Source organism: Microcebus murinus, chromosome 8 (assembly GCF_040939455.1).
Source record: "Microcebus murinus isolate Inina chromosome 8, M.murinus_Inina_mat1.0, whole genome shotgun sequence".
Taxonomy (NCBI): Eukaryota; Metazoa; Chordata; class Mammalia; order Primates; family Cheirogaleidae; genus Microcebus; species Microcebus murinus.
In genome coordinates this window covers 84711325-84731240 of record NC_134111.1, presented here as the reverse complement: position 1 = coordinate 84731240, position 19916 = coordinate 84711325, and the positions used below count along the sequence as shown (strand labels likewise).

The 19916-nt window shown below is 32.6% G+C and overlaps 1 protein-coding gene across 1 annotated transcript in view; it reads right to left on the bottom strand.

Moving 5' to 3' along the window:
* The window catches only part of SPAG16 (sperm associated antigen 16), an 838437-nt gene that overhangs the window by 710252 nt on the left and 108269 nt on the right, over nt 1-19916 (bottom strand). Inside the window, exon 10 of the mRNA XM_020288215.2 lies at nt 14729-14856. Within this exon, the coding sequence (XP_020143804.1) occupies nt 14729-14856 (128 nt within the window). The remainder of the gene's footprint in view (nt 1-14728; nt 14857-19916) is intronic.

Here is a 19916-nt window from a genome sequence, read left to right as displayed (position 1 = left end):
GCAAGAATTGCTGCATATACAAGTTACCATGGAAAGGTTTGGTAGACCCTCATGTTGAGACCAGAAATGTAACTACCTTTTTTCCCATGAGAAAGATCTCGCCCCTCCTCTGGAATTATCCATGTATTTGTATAAAAAGAGTCTAAATTCTATATAATAAACCTTATGTCTCATTCCATTTGACTTATATACTATTTAAACATATGTCCCCCTTTCCTGATAATGATTCCATGTGATTAGGAGCTAGAGCTGTTTGGAAACTAGGAGGTCTAAATCTTTGCTCAGACACCTGTTACTTTTTTTGGAAGAAAATACGAAGAAAGAACACTCTGTGCAAATGTGAACTATTTAATCTTCAATCTCAGATGTGACAGCTGAACTCCTTTGCCCTGTTCCCTCCAACTCTACCCTATAAGGCCTAAAATAACATTAGTCCTCCTCCAGCCATTTCTACTAGGTCCACAATCAGTAATTGGTTCTTTGGGTTGTGCTAGTCAAAGAAGCATGGAAATAAACATTTCTCTCTCTCTCTCCCTCCCTCCCTCCCTTCCTCCCCAATTTTATTCTCAATGTTTACAAAACATGGTAGGAATTTAATATACAACAATTAAATGAATGAATAAAATCAAGGGGAAAATCTGTTTTTTCTCAATTCAAGAGCACTTACTCTCCTCTGACACAAAGCTGCAAGTTTTAGTAATATGACCCAATCATATACATGGCCTTTACTAAATCAATCCTTTTCATTGGTGGTCTGATTAGAAAAGGGAGGTGATTTTGACTACATTTTACCATTCCATGTTCCATATTCATGACATTCACATGCCAAAGTTCCCTGGAATGCCTAATTTTCCTTCTCACAAAGTATCCATCAACTGAAAAATCCTAAGCCTATGGATTCATTCCAGAATAGACAACATATTCTAAGTTTATATTTGTCATTGAGTTTCTCCACAAAAGCATTCTTCAAGTTTATTAGGGGTATCCTTACTCTCCAAATGGAGAACAATATAGAATATAATTGCCAAGAAAATCTGGCTGGGCAGGTAGTAAACAGAACTGGGAGATAATAGAATAAAAACCCAGGTGTCAGGTTAGCAAGTTCATGGTTAAAGGTTAATTGGTTGTGAAAATTCAGAATCAAGTTGAGAAGACCAAATGGGAGAGGAAAAAGCAGAAGAGTCAGGAATCCAGAAACAGTCATATATATACTTAAAAAACTAGATGTCTGGAAACTGTGAAGAGAAAGTCCATATGAGAATAGAGGAGTGACTGTTCAAGTACACACAAACAAAAGTAAAAAACTTAGAAAGCCAAGCAAATAAAGCAGGCTGTGTTAAAGGGGCCTCTTATATACATTCTCATGGATGTGAGAGAACTGAGCTTTTAGCACATGACAAAAGTAACTTTGAGAGATACCCTGAAAGTTGTAGCTACACTATTTGGAATGCTGGTTATGGCTATGACTATGAGTAGAAAAATTATACAGTAGGCATTCATATACATCTTTGGAAATTCAAGCTAAGGTAATTTTAAAGGACAGGGTAATAATTACACATAATATTTTTACTCAATTCATGTACTTGATCCTTCGATACATACTAGGCTCTCCCTCTCTGCCAGGGGCTATTGATAATGATGAGAAAAGATCTGTGCCCCCAAAAGTCCTTGTTGAGGGTTTGGGAAACAGAGACACATAAATAAATCATCAGGATTCAATAGGATCTGTTCTATGTGCCCCTATATTATGCATTCTCTGTATATGTACCTTGTACCAAGAGAACACAAAGGAGCTCTGGTTGAGCAATGGGGATATACTTTAGTTTGCTTAAGTATTTGCAAGTGAAAAAGGAGATAAAATGCATTCCAGTCAAAGGAACATGAGCCAATACAGGAATTTGTGAACGGATTTCACTGAATCTAGAGCATAATAGTACAGACGCAAAGGGCACAACAAAACTGGAAAGGTAGGTTGGGAAGAGCCAAATATGTCTTGAGGGCTTAGGAAATAATAAAAAAATTTAAAGCAGAAATAAGATATTGAATCTTAATTTTAGGAAGATTGCTATGAAAGCAGTGGAGAGGATAAATTCCAGTTGGAGGAATGACTTGAGGCAGATAGAATAGTTGGAAGCTGTTGGGTAAGCCTATATGACAGATGATGGACTTTGACAGAAGTAAATGACTGAACAACTCAATTTGGATAGAGAATACACAGGCTTCAGTGATTGATTGATGTGATAAATAAGTGGTAAGGAAAACTTCTAAAGATTCACAGGTCATCTTAGGTAACTACAAGGATGTTAATGACATTCTCTAAAATGGGAGAAAGAAGGTGAGGATGAAGAGAAAGGAGATGGTAGAAAAAGAGAATTGGCTTTGAACCTGCTAAATTTGAGGTGCTCACAAGATATGCAACTTGAAATGTCCTATTTTATGAGGTATTCCAAATTAATAGTTTATTGCCTTGGGATAATGTCAGTAGTGTTAAATTAAAGTTAAAGTCAGAGCATAAATATTGCTATATATGTTGGGTGTATAAGTCTAATAAACATTTTATTACTTTCTATTAGATTATAAAAGCACTATTAAGATTAAAAAAATTAATGACATAAAATCAATATGACAACATCATTCTAATCAAGGCCCTATAAGAAATTGCCAAAATTGGTTTAAGATTAGCACAAGCACTGATATTTATAATACATTTATCATAAAAAATAAATTATGGGATACCATTCCACATGTACTGACTTGACTAAAGACAATGTCTTTGTAAGTTTGGATGAAGCACTCAATCAAATAATGGCAAAAATTACTAGAAATACTAATTACCTATAACTTCCCCAAGTCTTGCTACCTTTACTTACTTAAACATAATAATGAATATATGTATGGACATATTATAGTCTGAAATAATAAATAAATTATTAAAGAGAACAAGAGGTATATTGGTACTTGTCCTAAACCATCTTCTCTGATATTCTGCATTACAAAGATTAACATTTGCTTTGAATTTCCATTTTCCCTTCCATTACACAATAGGTAATAGGAAATACCAGTATCTAGCTAAAGAAGAAGTTAGAGTGAGAAATATTTCTAAAATTATTTGAAACATTATTAACATATTATTCTATGAAAATAGACTGTCTTATCATAATAATATACTCCAGAAAAAGTTTTATATGAAAACTAAATGTCTTGATTTTTCAAAAACTGAAACTATGTCCTAAGGGAGACAAGCATAGTTTCATTTTTTACCAACCTTAGTTAATAGATAGGATTTTTATGCATTGTTGGCACTATACATAATTGGTATATATAATTATATGACCAACAATGCCTTCTTGTAGGTCACTGTGGTTATTACTATAGATGAATATGAATATATTGGAAGGGAAAATGGAAATTCAAAGCAAATGTTAATCTTTGTAATGCAGAATATCAGAGAAGATGGTTTAGGACAAGTACCAATATACCTCTTGTTCTCTTTAATAATTTATTTATTATTTCAGACTATAATATGTCCATACATATATTCATTAGAGAATGAAAAATGGCTGTAGCCCCAGAAGGGCAACTGTCGGTCTCTCACTGAGTCTATGAAACACTGGAATTGAAAATGCTATGTGCATCATCTGTGACCAATGAAAAAGCCTTTCCATAATTTTAGCTGTGAATTGACTGCGGAAAAAAAAAACAAGAATACTTTCTGGAAGATGACAGCTGCTCAACAAACTCAAAATGTCTAAATAAACTTTAACATTGAAGAGAGACACTTGCAAGGGTACTGAACGCAATCTAAAATAAATTTAAAATCTAATCTAATTAGATTATGTATTTATTCATAGAACACACCCCAAAACATAAATATCTCATTAAAATGAGTGTTTAAATTTACTGTAAATTCATGTACATCTTCCTTCTTAAAAGTTAATGGCATAAATATCATTATTTAGTGGAAGCTAACTGAATACCTTAAAACTCTGATAGTATACTATAAAACCAGCTATATATATATATAAATATATAATAGAAAATGTTTTAAATTAGCCTGTACAGTACTTCTAAATAATGATCACAAATATTTTAATTGCCTATAATTATTATTTTCCTAAGGAGAATTTTCTTGAAGTTTCAAGGAACTGTAAGTATTTTCCCTTGGAAATCTAAAATTTAAATACATATTTTGCTCTAATATGTTGTTTTTTTGTTTGGAGGGATCTAAGCATCATAATAATTATAACATAATTTAATATCATTATAAATATCTATAGTTATAATATTTAATATTTAATTTTGAAATATTTAAGAAATAACATAATCTCTTGAAACATACATAATTAATTTTTTACACTGAAAGCTACTTATTCACTTTATTTCTCATATCTGTTTCAATGGAAATAAATAAAATAGTATTAATATGAACCTAACTACTTGTCAGGAAACACATAAAGTCATCAGCCTTGTTCACAGCATAGTCTAATGTGCCTACTATATCTAAGCCCACTTGGAAGTTTAATAGACATCATAAATTTAATATGCCAAACTCTAAATTTTAAACCTGTCCCTCCCTTAGTCTTCCCATCCAAGTTAGTGCTCATTCTAGTCTTCATATGCTCTGGCCAAACACCTCGGAGTCATTCTTAAATCCTCTCTCTCTCACCCCACATCTAGCCCATCAGAAAATCCTTTTGACTCTCCTACCAAAAAATAAATAAATAAATAACAAAAATATCACTACTTATCGGCCTCTCTATCACTATTATCTTAGTCCAGAAAATCTTTATAACTCACTTGGATTCCTGAAATAGTTCCTAACTAGTTTGCCAGCGTCTTTCTTTAACCTCTATTACATTCTATTTTCCACATAGCAGTTAGAGATCTTGTTTTTACATAAGTCAAATCCTGTAATTCTTCTACTCAAAATCCTCTAATAGTTTGCCAACATTTCATGTCCTCTTTACTATGATCTGTAAGGTTCTAAGCCACACCCTCTTTGACCCCTAAGTACCTAGCTTTATATTCCCCTCTTCTTCTCCAAGCTAACTTATTGTGTTTAGAGTGGACCCCTTGCTGTTCCTCGAACATTCTGAACATGCTCTCACCTCAAGAGCTTTGCATTTGTTTTTCCCTCTGCTTCTCATTTTCTTTCTAGTTCTCTACAGTCTCATTTCCTCATCTACTTAAGGTTTTTTTATTGCATGCCACATTCTTAAAAAAGCTCAGACCACTCATTTAAAACCTGAAGCTAAGCTGCACTCCGTTTTCCTCTGTCCTGCTTTATGTTACTCTACAGCACTTATGGCTATCAAATACTGTCACAAATATGTGTTCATTACTGGTATACAAACTTCCCTGAAATAAATGTAAGCTCCTTCAGAACACATTTCTGTCTAGTTTAATTGCCCAGAATAGTGCCTGAAAAGTGCTTAGTAAATTTTTGTTGAACTTTTTGTTGAATGAGTGAATGTGAAAGTCCCTTAAAAAAATCATTCATCTTATATAGCTCTTAACTCATACAATTTCACAAAAATATAGCACATTCTGGAAAATTAAAACTTGGAAAAAGTTTAGAAACTCTTCAAGCAACATATGATTCAGAGATCTACACTACTTCTAGCATATGTTTCAGAACTTTCAAAGTCCTCGGATCTCAGTTATAAGAGAATCCACTGAAGTTTTAAGGCTTAGGTATGCACTGCCTTTGATCATTTGGAGTCATATGGGTAGAGTCACTGTAGAAGGCTGAGAGATATATCCTTCCAAAGAACTCAGAGAAGAGGAAATGGGGTTGGTGAGCATCTACTAGTCTCTGCCACACACAAACTAAAAAAATGCTAATATTCCATGTATTTTTTCATAAAAAAACTTTAAAATTTATGCCAAATGCTTACTGAGAGCCATGAAAGACATAAAGTGAAATGGCAGGATTGAAAGTGACTAGAGTAGTGAGGAGTAAAGTATTAGCTACAGTTCTGGAGCAGTGCCTCTCTAAGAAGGTAACATTTGAGCTAAGAAAGATAAAAATGAGCCAGACAGGGAGCAAAATGGCCAAATAGAAACCTCCAGTGATCATCCCTCCACACAAACACCCAATTCAACAACTATCCATGCAAGAAAGCACCTTCAGAAGAACCTAAAATCAAGTGAACAATCACAGAAACTGTTTTTAATATTATATCAAGAAAACAGGTACCGAAAAGGAAAGAAAAGACAGTCTTGTGTTGCCTATGCCACCACTCCTCCATATCCTGGCAATGCTGCCCCAGCTAGCCTAGAGAAGAGAGAATCGGTGTGCCTGGGGGAGCGAGAGTGAAATGATCATGGGACTTTGCATTGAAACTCAGGGCCACCCTCTCACAATGGGGACAAAGCACAGGACAGAATTTTGCCAGCACCAATGAGGGAGCATTTAAACCAGCCCAGAAAGAGGAAATCATCCATCTGAAAACCCAAGTTCTTACTATCCCTACCACCAACTAAAAATAAGCAACCTGGAGACTAGAACAAATTTATAAGGTAGTCAGGCCATAAAGGCTGCAGTCGTTGGGCAAATTACTGTGGCTGTTCCCGCTCGGAGCCAGTGGACTTGGTATGTACTTGATCCAGTTAAAGATAAGCAGCAATTGCCAAGCCGGTGTCTGTGTCACCTCTCCCCCAACTCCACGCATACAGCTCAGAGAGTCTTGTTCCACTTGGGGAAAGGAAAGGGAGGAGTTCAGAAGACATTGTTTTGCAAGTTGGGTACCACCTCAATCATAGTAAAATAAAGTACCAAGTAGACTCCTGAAGCTCCCAATTTCAGGCCTTAGTTCTTAGATGGCATTTCTAGACCTACCCTGGCCCAGAAAACAATATGCTGCTCTGAAAGGAAGAACTCTGGCAGAATTCAACACCTTCTGACTAAGGAGCCCTTGGGTAAATATCAGAAAACATCAGCCCTGAGTAAATATCAGAGGGTGGATGGAGTTAAAGTGTAGAATTTCTTTTAGATTTTTTGTGCTTGTTTGTTTGTTAGCAGAGTTAAGTTGTCATATACTTAAAATAATTTGTTATAAAATGTTTTTTGCAAGCTTCATGGTAACTTCATATCATAAAACCTATAATAGATACACAAAAAATAAAAGCAAACAATTAATTAAAACACACTACCAAAAAAGTCACTTTTAATAATGGAAGAAAGGAAGGAAGGATGTAATGAAAGAAGGAAGGAAGGAAGGAAGGAAGGAAGGAAGGAAGGAAGGAAGGAAGGAAGGAAGGAAGGAAGGAAGGAAGGAAGGAAGGAAGGAAGAGAGAACCACATAGCAACCACAATTCAAATAACAACACAGTAGTATCAAGTCCTTACCTATCATTAATAACATTGAATATAAATGGACTAAACTCTACAATGAAAGACATAAAGTAGCTGAATGGATAAAAAACAAGACTTCCTGTCTACAAGAAACTTATTTCACCTATAAAGATACATATAGACAGAAAATAAATGAGAGGAAAAAGATATTGCATATAAATGGAAACCAAAATAAAAACAGGAGTAGCTATACTTCTACAACATAAAATAGATTTCAAGATGAAACTTTAAAAACAGACAAAGAACATCAGTATCTAATGGTAAAGGGGTCAATTCATCAAGAAGATATAACAATTCTAAATATATATGCACCCAACACTGGAGAACCTAGACATAGGAAGCAAATATTATCAGAGATAAAGAGAGAGATAGACTCCACTTTCATCATTGAATAGATCATCCAGACAAAAAGTCAACAAAGAAATATTTGGACATAATCAGCACTATAGACTGAATGGACCTAATAGATATTTACAGAACATTTCCTCCAATAGTTGCAGAATACATATTCTTCTCCTTAATACATGGATCATTCTGAAGGATAGACCATATTTTAGGCCTGAAAACAAATCTGAAAAAATTCAAAAAACTGAAATCATATCAAGTGTCTGACCACAATGGAATAAACTAGAAATCAGTAACAAAAGGAACAATGGAAACAATGCAAACACATGGAAATTAAATAATATGCACCTGAATTATCAGTGGGTCAAGGAAGAGATTAAGAAGGAAATTAAAAAATTTCTGAAAGCAAATAAAAGTGAAAACAACATAACAAAACCTGTGGGATACAGCAAAAGCAGGACTAAAAGTTTATAGCAATAAGTACCTATATCAAAAAAGTAGAAAAGCTTAAATTAAACAACTTAACAATACATCATAAAGAACTAGAGAAACAAAAGACAACTAAATTTAAAATTAGTAGAAGAAAAGAAATAATAAACATCAGAGCGGAAATAAATGAAATTGAAATAAAAAATGAAAGATCAATAAAACAAAAGTTGGTTTTCTGAAAAGATAAACAAAATGGTCACACCATCAGCCAGACTAAGAAAAAAAGACAGATGACCCAAATAAATAAAATCAGAGATGAAAAGTAACACATTACAACTGATACTGCAGAAATTCAGGAGTTTATAAGATACTACTATGAGCAACTATATGCTAGTAAATTGGAAAACCTAGAAGAAATGGATAAATTCTTAGACACATACAACCTATGAAAATTGAACCAGAAATTTAAAACCTGAATAAACTAATAACAAGTAAGAAGACAGAAGCTGTAATTAAAAGTCTCTCATCATCAAAGAAAAGCCCAGGATCCAACGGCAACACTGGTGAATTCTACCAAGCATTCAAAGAAGAACCAGTACTAATCCTACTTAAACTGTTCCAAAAAGTCAAAGGGGAGGGAATATTCCCTAACTCATTCTATGAGGCCTGTAGCACACTGATACCAAAGCCAGACAAAAACAAAACAAAAAAGAAAACTATAGGCCAATATCTCTGATGAACACACATGCAAAAAACCTCAACAAAATACTAGCAAACTGAACTCAATAAGACATTAAAAAGATCATTCATCAAGATCAAGCTGGATTCATCCCAGGGATTCAAGAATGGTTCAACATATGCAAATATGTGACACATCATATCAACAGAACAAAGAACAAAAACCATATGATCATTTCAATTGATGCTGTAAAAGCATTTGATAAAACTCAACACCCCTCCATCGTATACCCCAAAAATTGGATATAGAAGGAACTTATCTCAATACAATAGAAGTCATATATGAAAGACCCACAGCTAGTATCATACTGAATGGGGAAAGGATGAAAGCATTTCCTCTAAGATCTGAAATAAGAAAAGGACACCCACTTTTAACACTATTATTCAACATAACACTGAAAATTCTAGCTAGAAAAATCAGACAAGAGAAAGAAATAAAGAGCATCCAAACTGGAAAGGAAGAAGTGAAATTATCCTTGTTTGCAAATAATATGATCTTTTATCTAGAGAAACCTAAAAACTCCACACACACACACACAAAATAAAACAGAACTCATAAACAAATTCAGATAATTTGCAGGATACAAAATCAACCTACAAAAATCAGTAGCATTTCTATATGCCAACAGTAAACAATCTGCAAAAGAAACGAAGAAAATAATTCCATTTACAATGGCTACAATTCAAATAAAATACCTAGGAATAAACTTAATCAAAGAAGTCATAGATCTCTACATATTTATAAATGTTTATAAAACATTGATAAAAGAAGTTGAAGAGAACACAAAAACATGTAAAGATACCCTATACTCCTGGTTGGAAGAATCAATATTGATAAATAAAACTCAAAAAAAAAAAAAAAAAAAGAATTAGCCTGACATGCAAAAATTGCTACCTAACACTGCAAGTCCAAAGAAGAGCCAGTGGAATGATGCTAAAGCAGGAATTAGTATGGCATGTTTCAGAAGAATGAGAAGACTGATGTGATTTAGGGTACTGGGCAAGAGAGGATGGGAAAGCATATGATCAAAAAGGTAGGCAGAAGTCTCACTTTGTAGAGTCTGATAGGCCACAGTAAAACTATAATGAGATATGACCTTACCCCTCTCAGAAGGGTCACTATTAAAAAAATTAAAAAACAATAGATGTTGGTGTGGATATGAGGAATCCTTATATACTCGTGGGACTATAAATTAGTACAACCTCTATGGAAATCAGTATGGAGATTCTTCAAAGAACTAAAAGTAGACCTACCATTCAATCAAGCAATCCCACAACAGGGTATCTACCCAAAGGCAAGGAAGTCATTATATAAAAAAGATGCCTAAACCCAAATGTTTATCACAGCATAATTCACAATTGCAAAGATGTGGAATCAACGCAAGTATCCATCAGTTGAAGAATGGATAAATAAAATACACACAAACACACACATATACACACCATGAAGTACTACTCAGTTATGAAAAGGAATGAAATAATATCATTTGTAGCAACTTAGATGGAACTGGAGAACATTATTCTAAGTGAAGTATATCATGAATAGAAAAACAAACACCATACATGTTCTCACTAATAAGTGGGAGCGAAATGATGGGTACACATGGTTATAAAGTGGTATAAATGACATTAGAAACTAAGAAGCAGGGAGGGAGGAAGGAATAAAAACTTACCTATTGGGTACAATGTATACTACTCTAGTGATGTGCACACTAAAGTCCTGACTTCAGCATTATACAATACATTCATGTAACAAGAACACTTGTACCCATTAATATTTTAAAATAAAAATTTATAAAAAATATTTGAATTTTATTTTAAAACAAGGAGAAGACAATATCGTATTCAATAAGCAGAAAATCTCATGACTAGATTTACATTTTTAAAACATTTATTTGGCTATTGTGACATCAGTGAATTATTATGGGGTAAAGTGGGGTAAATTTAGAGGCTTTTGCATGAATTCAGAGATGACCACAGTAATACAGATAGAGAGAAGTAGAAAATCATTAAGTATATTCTGTATGTATCAGACTTACTGGTAGACTTAATGGTGGGAATTCCAGAGTGAAAGAATGAGGAATCAAAATGACTCCTAGGCTTTTAGCATCAGTAAGTTCACACTAGGTGGCGCTTTTGCAAAAATTGGTAAGGTTAGGAGGCTACCAGGTATTCATGGATGGGGGTATTGGAGAAAGAATTCTTTTTAGATATGATAATTTTGAGAAGCCTATTAGGTATTGAAGCTCGAGGATATGTTGAGGGTAGAAATATCATTATATGGAGAGTATTTAAAGCCTGAGAATGAAAGAAGTCACCTGAGGAATTATAAATAGTGAAAATATAAAACTGTTAGATTGAGTCTAGGGGCACCTATGAACCAGAAACCTAGCGGAAAAGAAGCAGCTCACTGAAGATTCTGAGCGGTATGAGCCAGGGAGTCAGCAGGACAACCAGGATCATGCAAATTATGGGAATCAGGAGAAGAGAAAGCAGGAGTTGTCAGTTGTATTGACTGCAGCCAAAAAGTGAAGAAAATGAGAATTTATAGATAAGTGACCACTGGTGGTGGACATAGGAAATGGCTAATGACTCTGGCAATAGAGGTTTCAGAGGAGAAGAAAGGAAGGGAACTCTATTGCAGGGGAAAATAGGAAGAGCTAGTGGAGCCTGTTAGTTCAATCCACACTTTTGCTAACCCCTTCAGTGACAACGAACACCCCGGTATGAGGAAATAACATAGGTTTGATAGGAGGTTCTCTGGACAAGAAAGGAATTTTTTAAAAACTAGTCTGAGTTACTAAAGGACATTTTCTAGGCTGAATGGAAGCATCCTGTAAAAATAATATAAAGACATCTACCTAAATGAGAACTTAAAACACTCTTAACTAATCTAATTTAAAATCATTCTGGTTCTTTGACCGATGAAATTGCACTCTATAAAAATGCAAATTAGTAAGACATTAAGAATTTTTAAATTATCTGGATTTTAATATGCATTTATTTTATTATGACCCTATTAGAAAAACATAGTTAAATACGTTTTGATAAATCTGTTTTACCAGAGAAAAATATATTATTAAAAAATTCTGCACTCAAACACAATCTAATTAATTATTTTACTATTTAAGTTTAAAGCAATTATTGTAGGCCATGTTTGCCAGGGGAAAAAAGGATTTTGGCCCAAATCATAGGTCATATGGTTGTGTATTACTGGCAAAATTGTATGTCCAACTGTTAAAATAAAGATTATTTCCTTACTGTGGTTCTTTAAAATAATGTATGGCTTATTCACTATTTTGTAGTTTGCCTTTGAGTTAACCAGATCTGATAGGAATTCTTTCTGTGTGATTATCAAGGTATCTGAGCCTCATATACATATATGTCTGTGTGTATGATGGAAAGAGACGGAGAAATAATAACTGCCTTATAAAAATATGAAGGCAGAGATAGTGTTTATGAAGCAACTGAATCCTGGCATTTATAAATGCTTAGCAAAATATTATTGATATTCTTTCCATTATCACTGTCATTACTATTATTATTATAAGTAAAAGAACCTATACATAGTAACTTAAGAACTTTCCACTGATGGCAATTGACAATCAAAATAAATAATATATTCGTGGTGGAAAATACAAAAAAAACACACTTTTTTCTTCTTTAAAGAAGTATAAAATGGAGTCAATAAACATTTCATTAAAGATCTATTAAGCACCAAAATTCTGTTAGGGAGTGTGGCATCTCTATTATGGAGCAATAGGATTGGTAGTATAGAATGAAGAGTATAGAGAAAGAAGTAGTAGAATAAAATAGGTGGGAGAGACACAAACGTAAGGCAAAAAAGAAACAGTGGTATAAGGAAGCAGAAACTGAAGCAAATTAGAAACAAAGTAGACAGGCAAAAATATATCCCAGGTAAGTGAGTTGTCCCACAGTCACAGCTTAATCTTCCTTTGAGGTAGTGACCCTAAAAGATAAGTGATTATATTTTCTACTACCGATTTTACTGCCTACTTAAAATGGGAGAGCCTTCTCCTAATGGGCTAACTAGTGAAGATTGTGACAGAGAAATTATTCTCAGAGTTTCAGTAAGAATTATCCTGGCAGCTGTCTTTCCAAAGGCTAAAAATAAATTAAGCTGAAATCCAAATTTTGTCTTTGACTAAGCAGTTAAGTGTTTCACTCTTTCTCTTCTCCACATTCTCATTAATGGAACCTTTTCTCTTAGCCCTCACTTAATTGATAGATTGGCCAACACTTCCCATTCTCTCTGTAAAACACACAAGTTATGCTTATTGAACCCCTCAACTGCTCAGAAGTCTCTGATCACACCCAAGTAGACCTACTCCTATGAGCCAAGGTCCATGATCACAATCAAAGGAATTTGTTTCTAAACCTTTATAGGCTAGTTGTATTTGTTGTTGTGATGTAGTTAAAGATCAATTAATATGATGAAATAAGAGTGAGGCAAACAGAATTGAGGTCAATGAAAATAAATGTTATAAAAATGTGGGGAGATCATCCACCAAGTATCTGAAGTTCTTATTTCAGATCAAAGAAACCACAAATTGAAATGGTAGATAACGATTATTTGCATAGCTTATGCAAAAAAAAAACACAAAACATGATGTAGAATTACAATAAATAGACACTTAAAGAAAACGTCATGACCTTACATCAAAAGACTGGCATAGGTATGCACAAGCACTCATTTTAAGTTGAAATAGAATACTAAGGGATGAATGTATCATTTTTAGGTTTCCCTCTACTGATAGATCTTTTCAATTCATTAACTTACTGGTTTTGGTAATGACAGATAAGATATCTGCTATGTTTTCAAGTAATATACCATAAGCGATATATTTGCTACCAGGAAATAATCAAACAAATATGGTTTGGGAAGTAGATTATACATACCGTACAATCATCAAGAGCAGAGAAAACGTTGCAAATGAAAAATAAAATACTAATGACAGGTAAAATGTACAAAAGTTATTAAAGCTGGTTAATATCTGTTCTGAGTCATTAATTCTGCTTAAGTATAATAGGAACAATTACAAAATGTTCACCATATATTTTTGGACAAATCTTATATGTCTTGAAGAACAATTGCATAAACCCAGAATTATATGACCAAATGCAAGAAAACAATGTTACTTACATAAACCATAATCAAAATAATGTATTCATGATGATCAACAAAAGCTGACTACTTACTAAAATTTTAATGTACCACATAATTCATTGTAAGGTTTATATATGCATATTCCCCACAAAAATAAATTGAAATTGAAAAATAAATTTCTCAAAAAACTGAATAATAGTATTATACATTTTATAAGTGTTTCATGAATATAAATGGGCAGATTCATAAAACAATGTATTTTAATAACTGACAAGTAATAATAAGTTTTGTCTTTAAACCAATGTGATTACAGATCACAAAACTATGGTCCTCAAAACAAACAAGTAAAAAAAGATTTATTAATGGGGAAAATACATTGGTAAAATTGATAAGTAAAATAAACAAATGAAATGCATAGTTGCTGATATCCTATCTTTAAAACAATCCTAGAAACCTCTCTAAAAATGATTTATGCATTATTTTAAGCCAGAACTTCAACCTCTAAAATAAAAATACACAATAATGCACTTAGTCTGTACTGCCACCAAGTGCCTAAACCAATTTATTTTAAGATTCTTGCAGCATCTATAAGCAGACTCTTTCCCTGCTATGAAAAGCAATTTTGAAATCAGCTAAGAGCAAAACACTTTGACCAAACCACTATAAAAGCATCACAATTTAGACATGACAATAAAATCTCAAAGGCATTAATAAAACACTGAGAATCCTACCAGCTCACTGGAAGTTCATGAAGTCTAAAAATGTTACTCAGCTTGTAGTCAAATTTTGCTGGACAAAGATTTTCTTTAAACAAATTCAGGTTTGGATCTGGTTGCGTATCTATGGGAAATTCTGAATCCTGGATGAAAAAACAAAGCAAAAACTCTGTGTTAAACATTTGAAACACTGTGCATGTTGATAACTCTGTTCGACTTAATATTAACTTATAACACAGATATTATTATTATATTCCCCTAGGACTAACCTTAAATCTTTAATTTCCTATTTTAATTTGAGAAAATATGCCAAAAAGATAAAATTTTAAATAAGGCACATATCTATTTGCATAACCAATTTTAATTCTAAGCTGAATGCTACGTTTAAAATTATTGAAAAACATTCTCTTTTTGAATTCCAAAAAGCACAATATAGCATTGTCATTGTCTTATATATATTGTTCATTTGTCTTTTTTCAATAAATTTTCCATCATCAACAGCAATGTCAGCAAAGTCCATGATAATTCTTATACCCCTTTTGTCCTCTATAAAGGGCATAATAAAAACACTATTATTGAGTAACAAAATTGCATTTGCTAATTAATTAATTATTGTTTTCTTCTTTAAATCCAAGGACACATGACTAATTTAAAGCCACTTACTAAAGGCAAAAAATTTGCAATAATCCTTTTAAATCATATACATCAGAATCTACATCTGCCAGTTGTTGGTCACCTCCTCCCTACACCAAGCAAACTGTAACTAAAGATCAAAGATCATTTTTAGTCCATGAGAATGTAGTCTTTTCTCAGTGGAAAGAAGGCATGCTATAATAGGCACTCAACATTCAATGATGGATAGATTAATTGCTTAACTCTACAAAAAAAAAAAAAGAAGTAATCAATCCCCTTACACTTAACTCTTTATAATTGCACTTACAGATGGAGGCATATCATGCATTTTTGCATTCATTTATGTATTCAAAAATATTTACAAGTGCTATCTTATCCCAAACATTATTCTGGGCATGAGGAATCCATCAGTGAACAAAACCGATAAAAAGTCTTGCCATTTTGGAGGTTACATGTTAATAGATTCGTTAATATATCCTCAGAGCTAAAAAATGATAAAGCCAATTTTTGTAAATGAAATAGTATTTTTCTTATTAAGAAAGCAATACATATTCATCTGGAAATTTAGTATATTTCATAATACTACAAAAATTAATATTTAAGTTAGTCTCATCATCCACATAAAATTACTATTACCACTTTGTTTTAATTATTTAATTTGTTTTGTCTCTCTTGCTCTCTCTCTTAATTTTTACAAAATTGGGACCATGCTCTATTATCTACCCTCCACTTTTCATTTAACACTATATTACTGCATTTTTATTTTATTTATTCTGTTTTGAAAGAACAATAAATGCCAAATTTTATTTAACATTCAGCTATTTTTAACTCTTGGTTATCAATGGTACTAACAGAATTTTCTGTCTATAAATCTGTACTTTACTGATTATTTCTTTAAAGCACTGTTCTAGAAGTATAAATAAATAAATAATAATTCAAATAAAATAAATATTTGACAAAAATATGATATGTCTTCACAGATTGCTCCTCAGGAAACTATAGCAATTTATACTACTGTCAGTCAGATAGTGCTGTGTGCAGTTCACCATTTGTTAATGGTCTATATATACATACATGCTCATACACAGACACTTAAAATAATCCATTCATTCAACACTTTCCTTTGACATTATTATTGAGAGTCTATTTCATGACAGGCACTGGTTTCAGTTCTTACAATATATCACTAAACAAAAGAGATAAAAATCTTTCCTTTATGGGACTTACATTCTAGGCAGTACATACTACTAGGCAGTAGTAACACCTAGGATATTACAAAAAAAAGACATATGTGTAAATTATATTATATTTATAAAGTGAAAAGTCTATGGGAAACATTATTGCCAATTCACATACAATTGATTATGTTAAACTTTTAAAATATTTATTATTTCTTTCCTGTACTTCACTTTTTTGGACTGCATATTTATGCCTTTTGCCCATTTTTCATTTGAATGATGCTTCTTAGGTTGAAAATGGAGAAAGGGAAAATATAGCAAAGTGGATCAGAATCCAGCCTCATCTAACATTTTGGACGACATGGAGATACCTGAAACCATAACTTATTATATACAGCAATTTTTATAAACATTGTTTAACCAATCATTACATAAAACTAATAAAATGAGGCATTTAAATAAAACCTAATCAACTAGGTCCTACTGCCTATTTGGTATAGGTGAGGGGAAAATATGAAAATGTGATAATAATTGAACAACTATTTAAAAGAATATTTACAAGAACAGTGAAGCCATAGTAATAATAACCCTATCCAAACATAGATACATTTGCAAAGGCAATGCATAAGACTCCTGTTATCACCCAGCCTATATGCTGAAACATTCAGAGACAATAACTGATAAATATGTCAGCAGAATTAGTGAAGATAAATGTAGGATACATAAATAGGAACAATGCATTGAGGATAGAGGAAGTAAAATAAATCTTAAAACTATTTTTCCAAGTAACGTAACCATTACCATTTCTTTGTATTGACATGGTACAACTGGAGGGCAAAGGTAAGCTCTCAGTAATAGCTCAGTGGTTCTCAACTTTGACTATACATAGAAATCACTAGGCAGCTTTAACCCCAAACCAATTAAATAATAATTTGATAATGAGGCTCTGACACTGGTGTTTACTTTAAAGCTCCCTATGTGAAATAAAAATCAGGGTTAAAATCATGTCTTTCCTTAGCAATGCAGCTCCACCATATACTACTGTGAACTTAGGTAAGCAATTTTACAAACTTTTGAAGTTACATTTTTCAACATGTAGAATACAACTGAAAGCATACCTGTTTCATAGGCTGCATGAGGATAAAATGAGATAATCCCTAGAAAGCATTTATCTGTTTGGTACCTAGTAAATCTAATAAACATTAGCTACTTCTGCTGTAATTTTAATTATTACTGCAAGAAGTGACACAAAAATTTCAACTGGTTAGTAAATTCATTGTGAATTGTTTCATTAACTTATTTATTATAAAATAATTATATATTAATCAAATTCCAGGTTTAATATTCTCCTGGGATATCTATTGAAGCAGACTTGACTTTAATATGACCCACCTGTCTAAATCCCAGTCACAGTCCTGTATCTAGTTAACCAATGCCTATCTCAATCTGTCCCAGTACCAATGGGAAAAGGAGTTCTTGATTCACTGGGCTATTGGAATTAAACACAGTCTTTCTGCTTATGTTAAAAAAAAAAATCAAAGACCAGATGGGTACCTCTTTCTCAGTTTCAGTGATAGATATGTTAGGTATCCCATGTGTCTAACCCTATGGGGAAGCCAAGTTATTTATTTGGTCTCCTACCACATGAATCTCTTGGGTACCCAGGTTTCTCCCAGATCCTGTATCTGTGCCACTCAACAAAGATCTCTTTTCCTAGCATGTTCTTTGCTTTTCATTCAACTAACATTTATGAGAATTATCCCCAAACAATTTCAAACTCGAAGTTCAAAATTATTCACTCAGGCATTCACTCAATATTTGAGTGTCTACTCTGTGTCAGGCACTGTGTTAATTACCAGGTCACAAATACAAGTAGAATATATTCCCTTCCATTCCAAGGAGTAACATAAGCTGATTATGCTAAAGGAAATAGCATAAATGAAACACCACATTACTGAAAAAAGCTAGAGTAGAAATATGTAGAAGAAATTAAGATGAATAAAAAAGATTAAAACTATTGGAACAGAGAAGATAAATTTATCATTAGTTGAAGATATTATGATTACATTGATAGATGACTAGTAAATAAATAGATTCATGGATGAAGCAAAAAGGAAAAAGAAACTATAAAGAGGCCACATTACTGCTCACGACTACATTTGACAAATTATAACAATTAGTAAAATTCACATATGCAATGAAAGAACAGAAGATATGAAAGAAAAATATTGCCATTAACTCTAGCAACAATAAGATATAATATTCCTACTAAAACACTAATATGAAGTATGTTAAGCTTAAAGAAAGAAAACCATACTGTATTCAGAGATATAAAGCAAGGTCTGATTAGTGTAGATAGATATTCCATAGACTCAAAGGGTCTGCTGACAAACATCTTCAGAAGTTTGACTTAAATATTTAATTCAATTCAAATCAAAATTTCAATGTGAAATTCGGGGCTTAGCTCTTGCAACAGTTACTGTTGCTTACACTAATCAGTATTGTTGGGAAATAATAATAATCACTGGCCATTTACATTAATTTTTAAAAATACAAGGTTAAAAGATGAATGTTTTAAGATAGATTTTTAAAAAATAAACACCATATTAAACATATTTTAATATGTTTTTTCTTTCTTTGTCTTAGTTCACCATGTAGAGAGAAATTTACCAGGAATGTAGAAGTTTTATTCAGGCTTCTGTGCCCTCAATATTTCATTCATCCCTCAAGTGGTCCATTACCTGCTGACAAATTTCACACATCGATACCTAAGAATGACAGCTGACATTATCAGAAAGACTTGATTGAGCTAATTGACATTCACAATCTAAGTATGAAAATGAATGTGAGTCAGGGAAAGTCTTCTTTAGTTATGTATTCATTCAATTTCTTGACCTTTATGTTTGTTTGCATTATTGGGGCCTTAGATAACTGGAAGAAGGATTATACTCGCAAAATGCTATTCCCCAAATGTATTTAAGCATTTTCATTTAGTACTCCTAAGTATCTAATTATTCTTTAAAGTTTCAACTCTATAAGAATATATAAAAACTAAGTAGTTTTAATGTATTTTAAAGCTATCATTGAGCCATTCCTTATGTTGACCCATATTAAATTAGGCTAAAACAAAAAGACCAACAAAAATAAAAAGTACAACCATAAATTATCACTTGGACACTCCACAACTTTATCACATTTTTAAAGTATATTTCTAGGCAAAACTGCTTATTTGTATTATAATTAATAGAACAGACACCAAAGATTTGCTTGATTAAAACACAGGGGATGTGGCTGAGTAGAACTCCATAGTATATATATCACATTTTGTTAATCCACTCACGTATTGTTGGGCACTTGAGTTGTTTCTACATCTTTGCAATTGTGAATTGTAC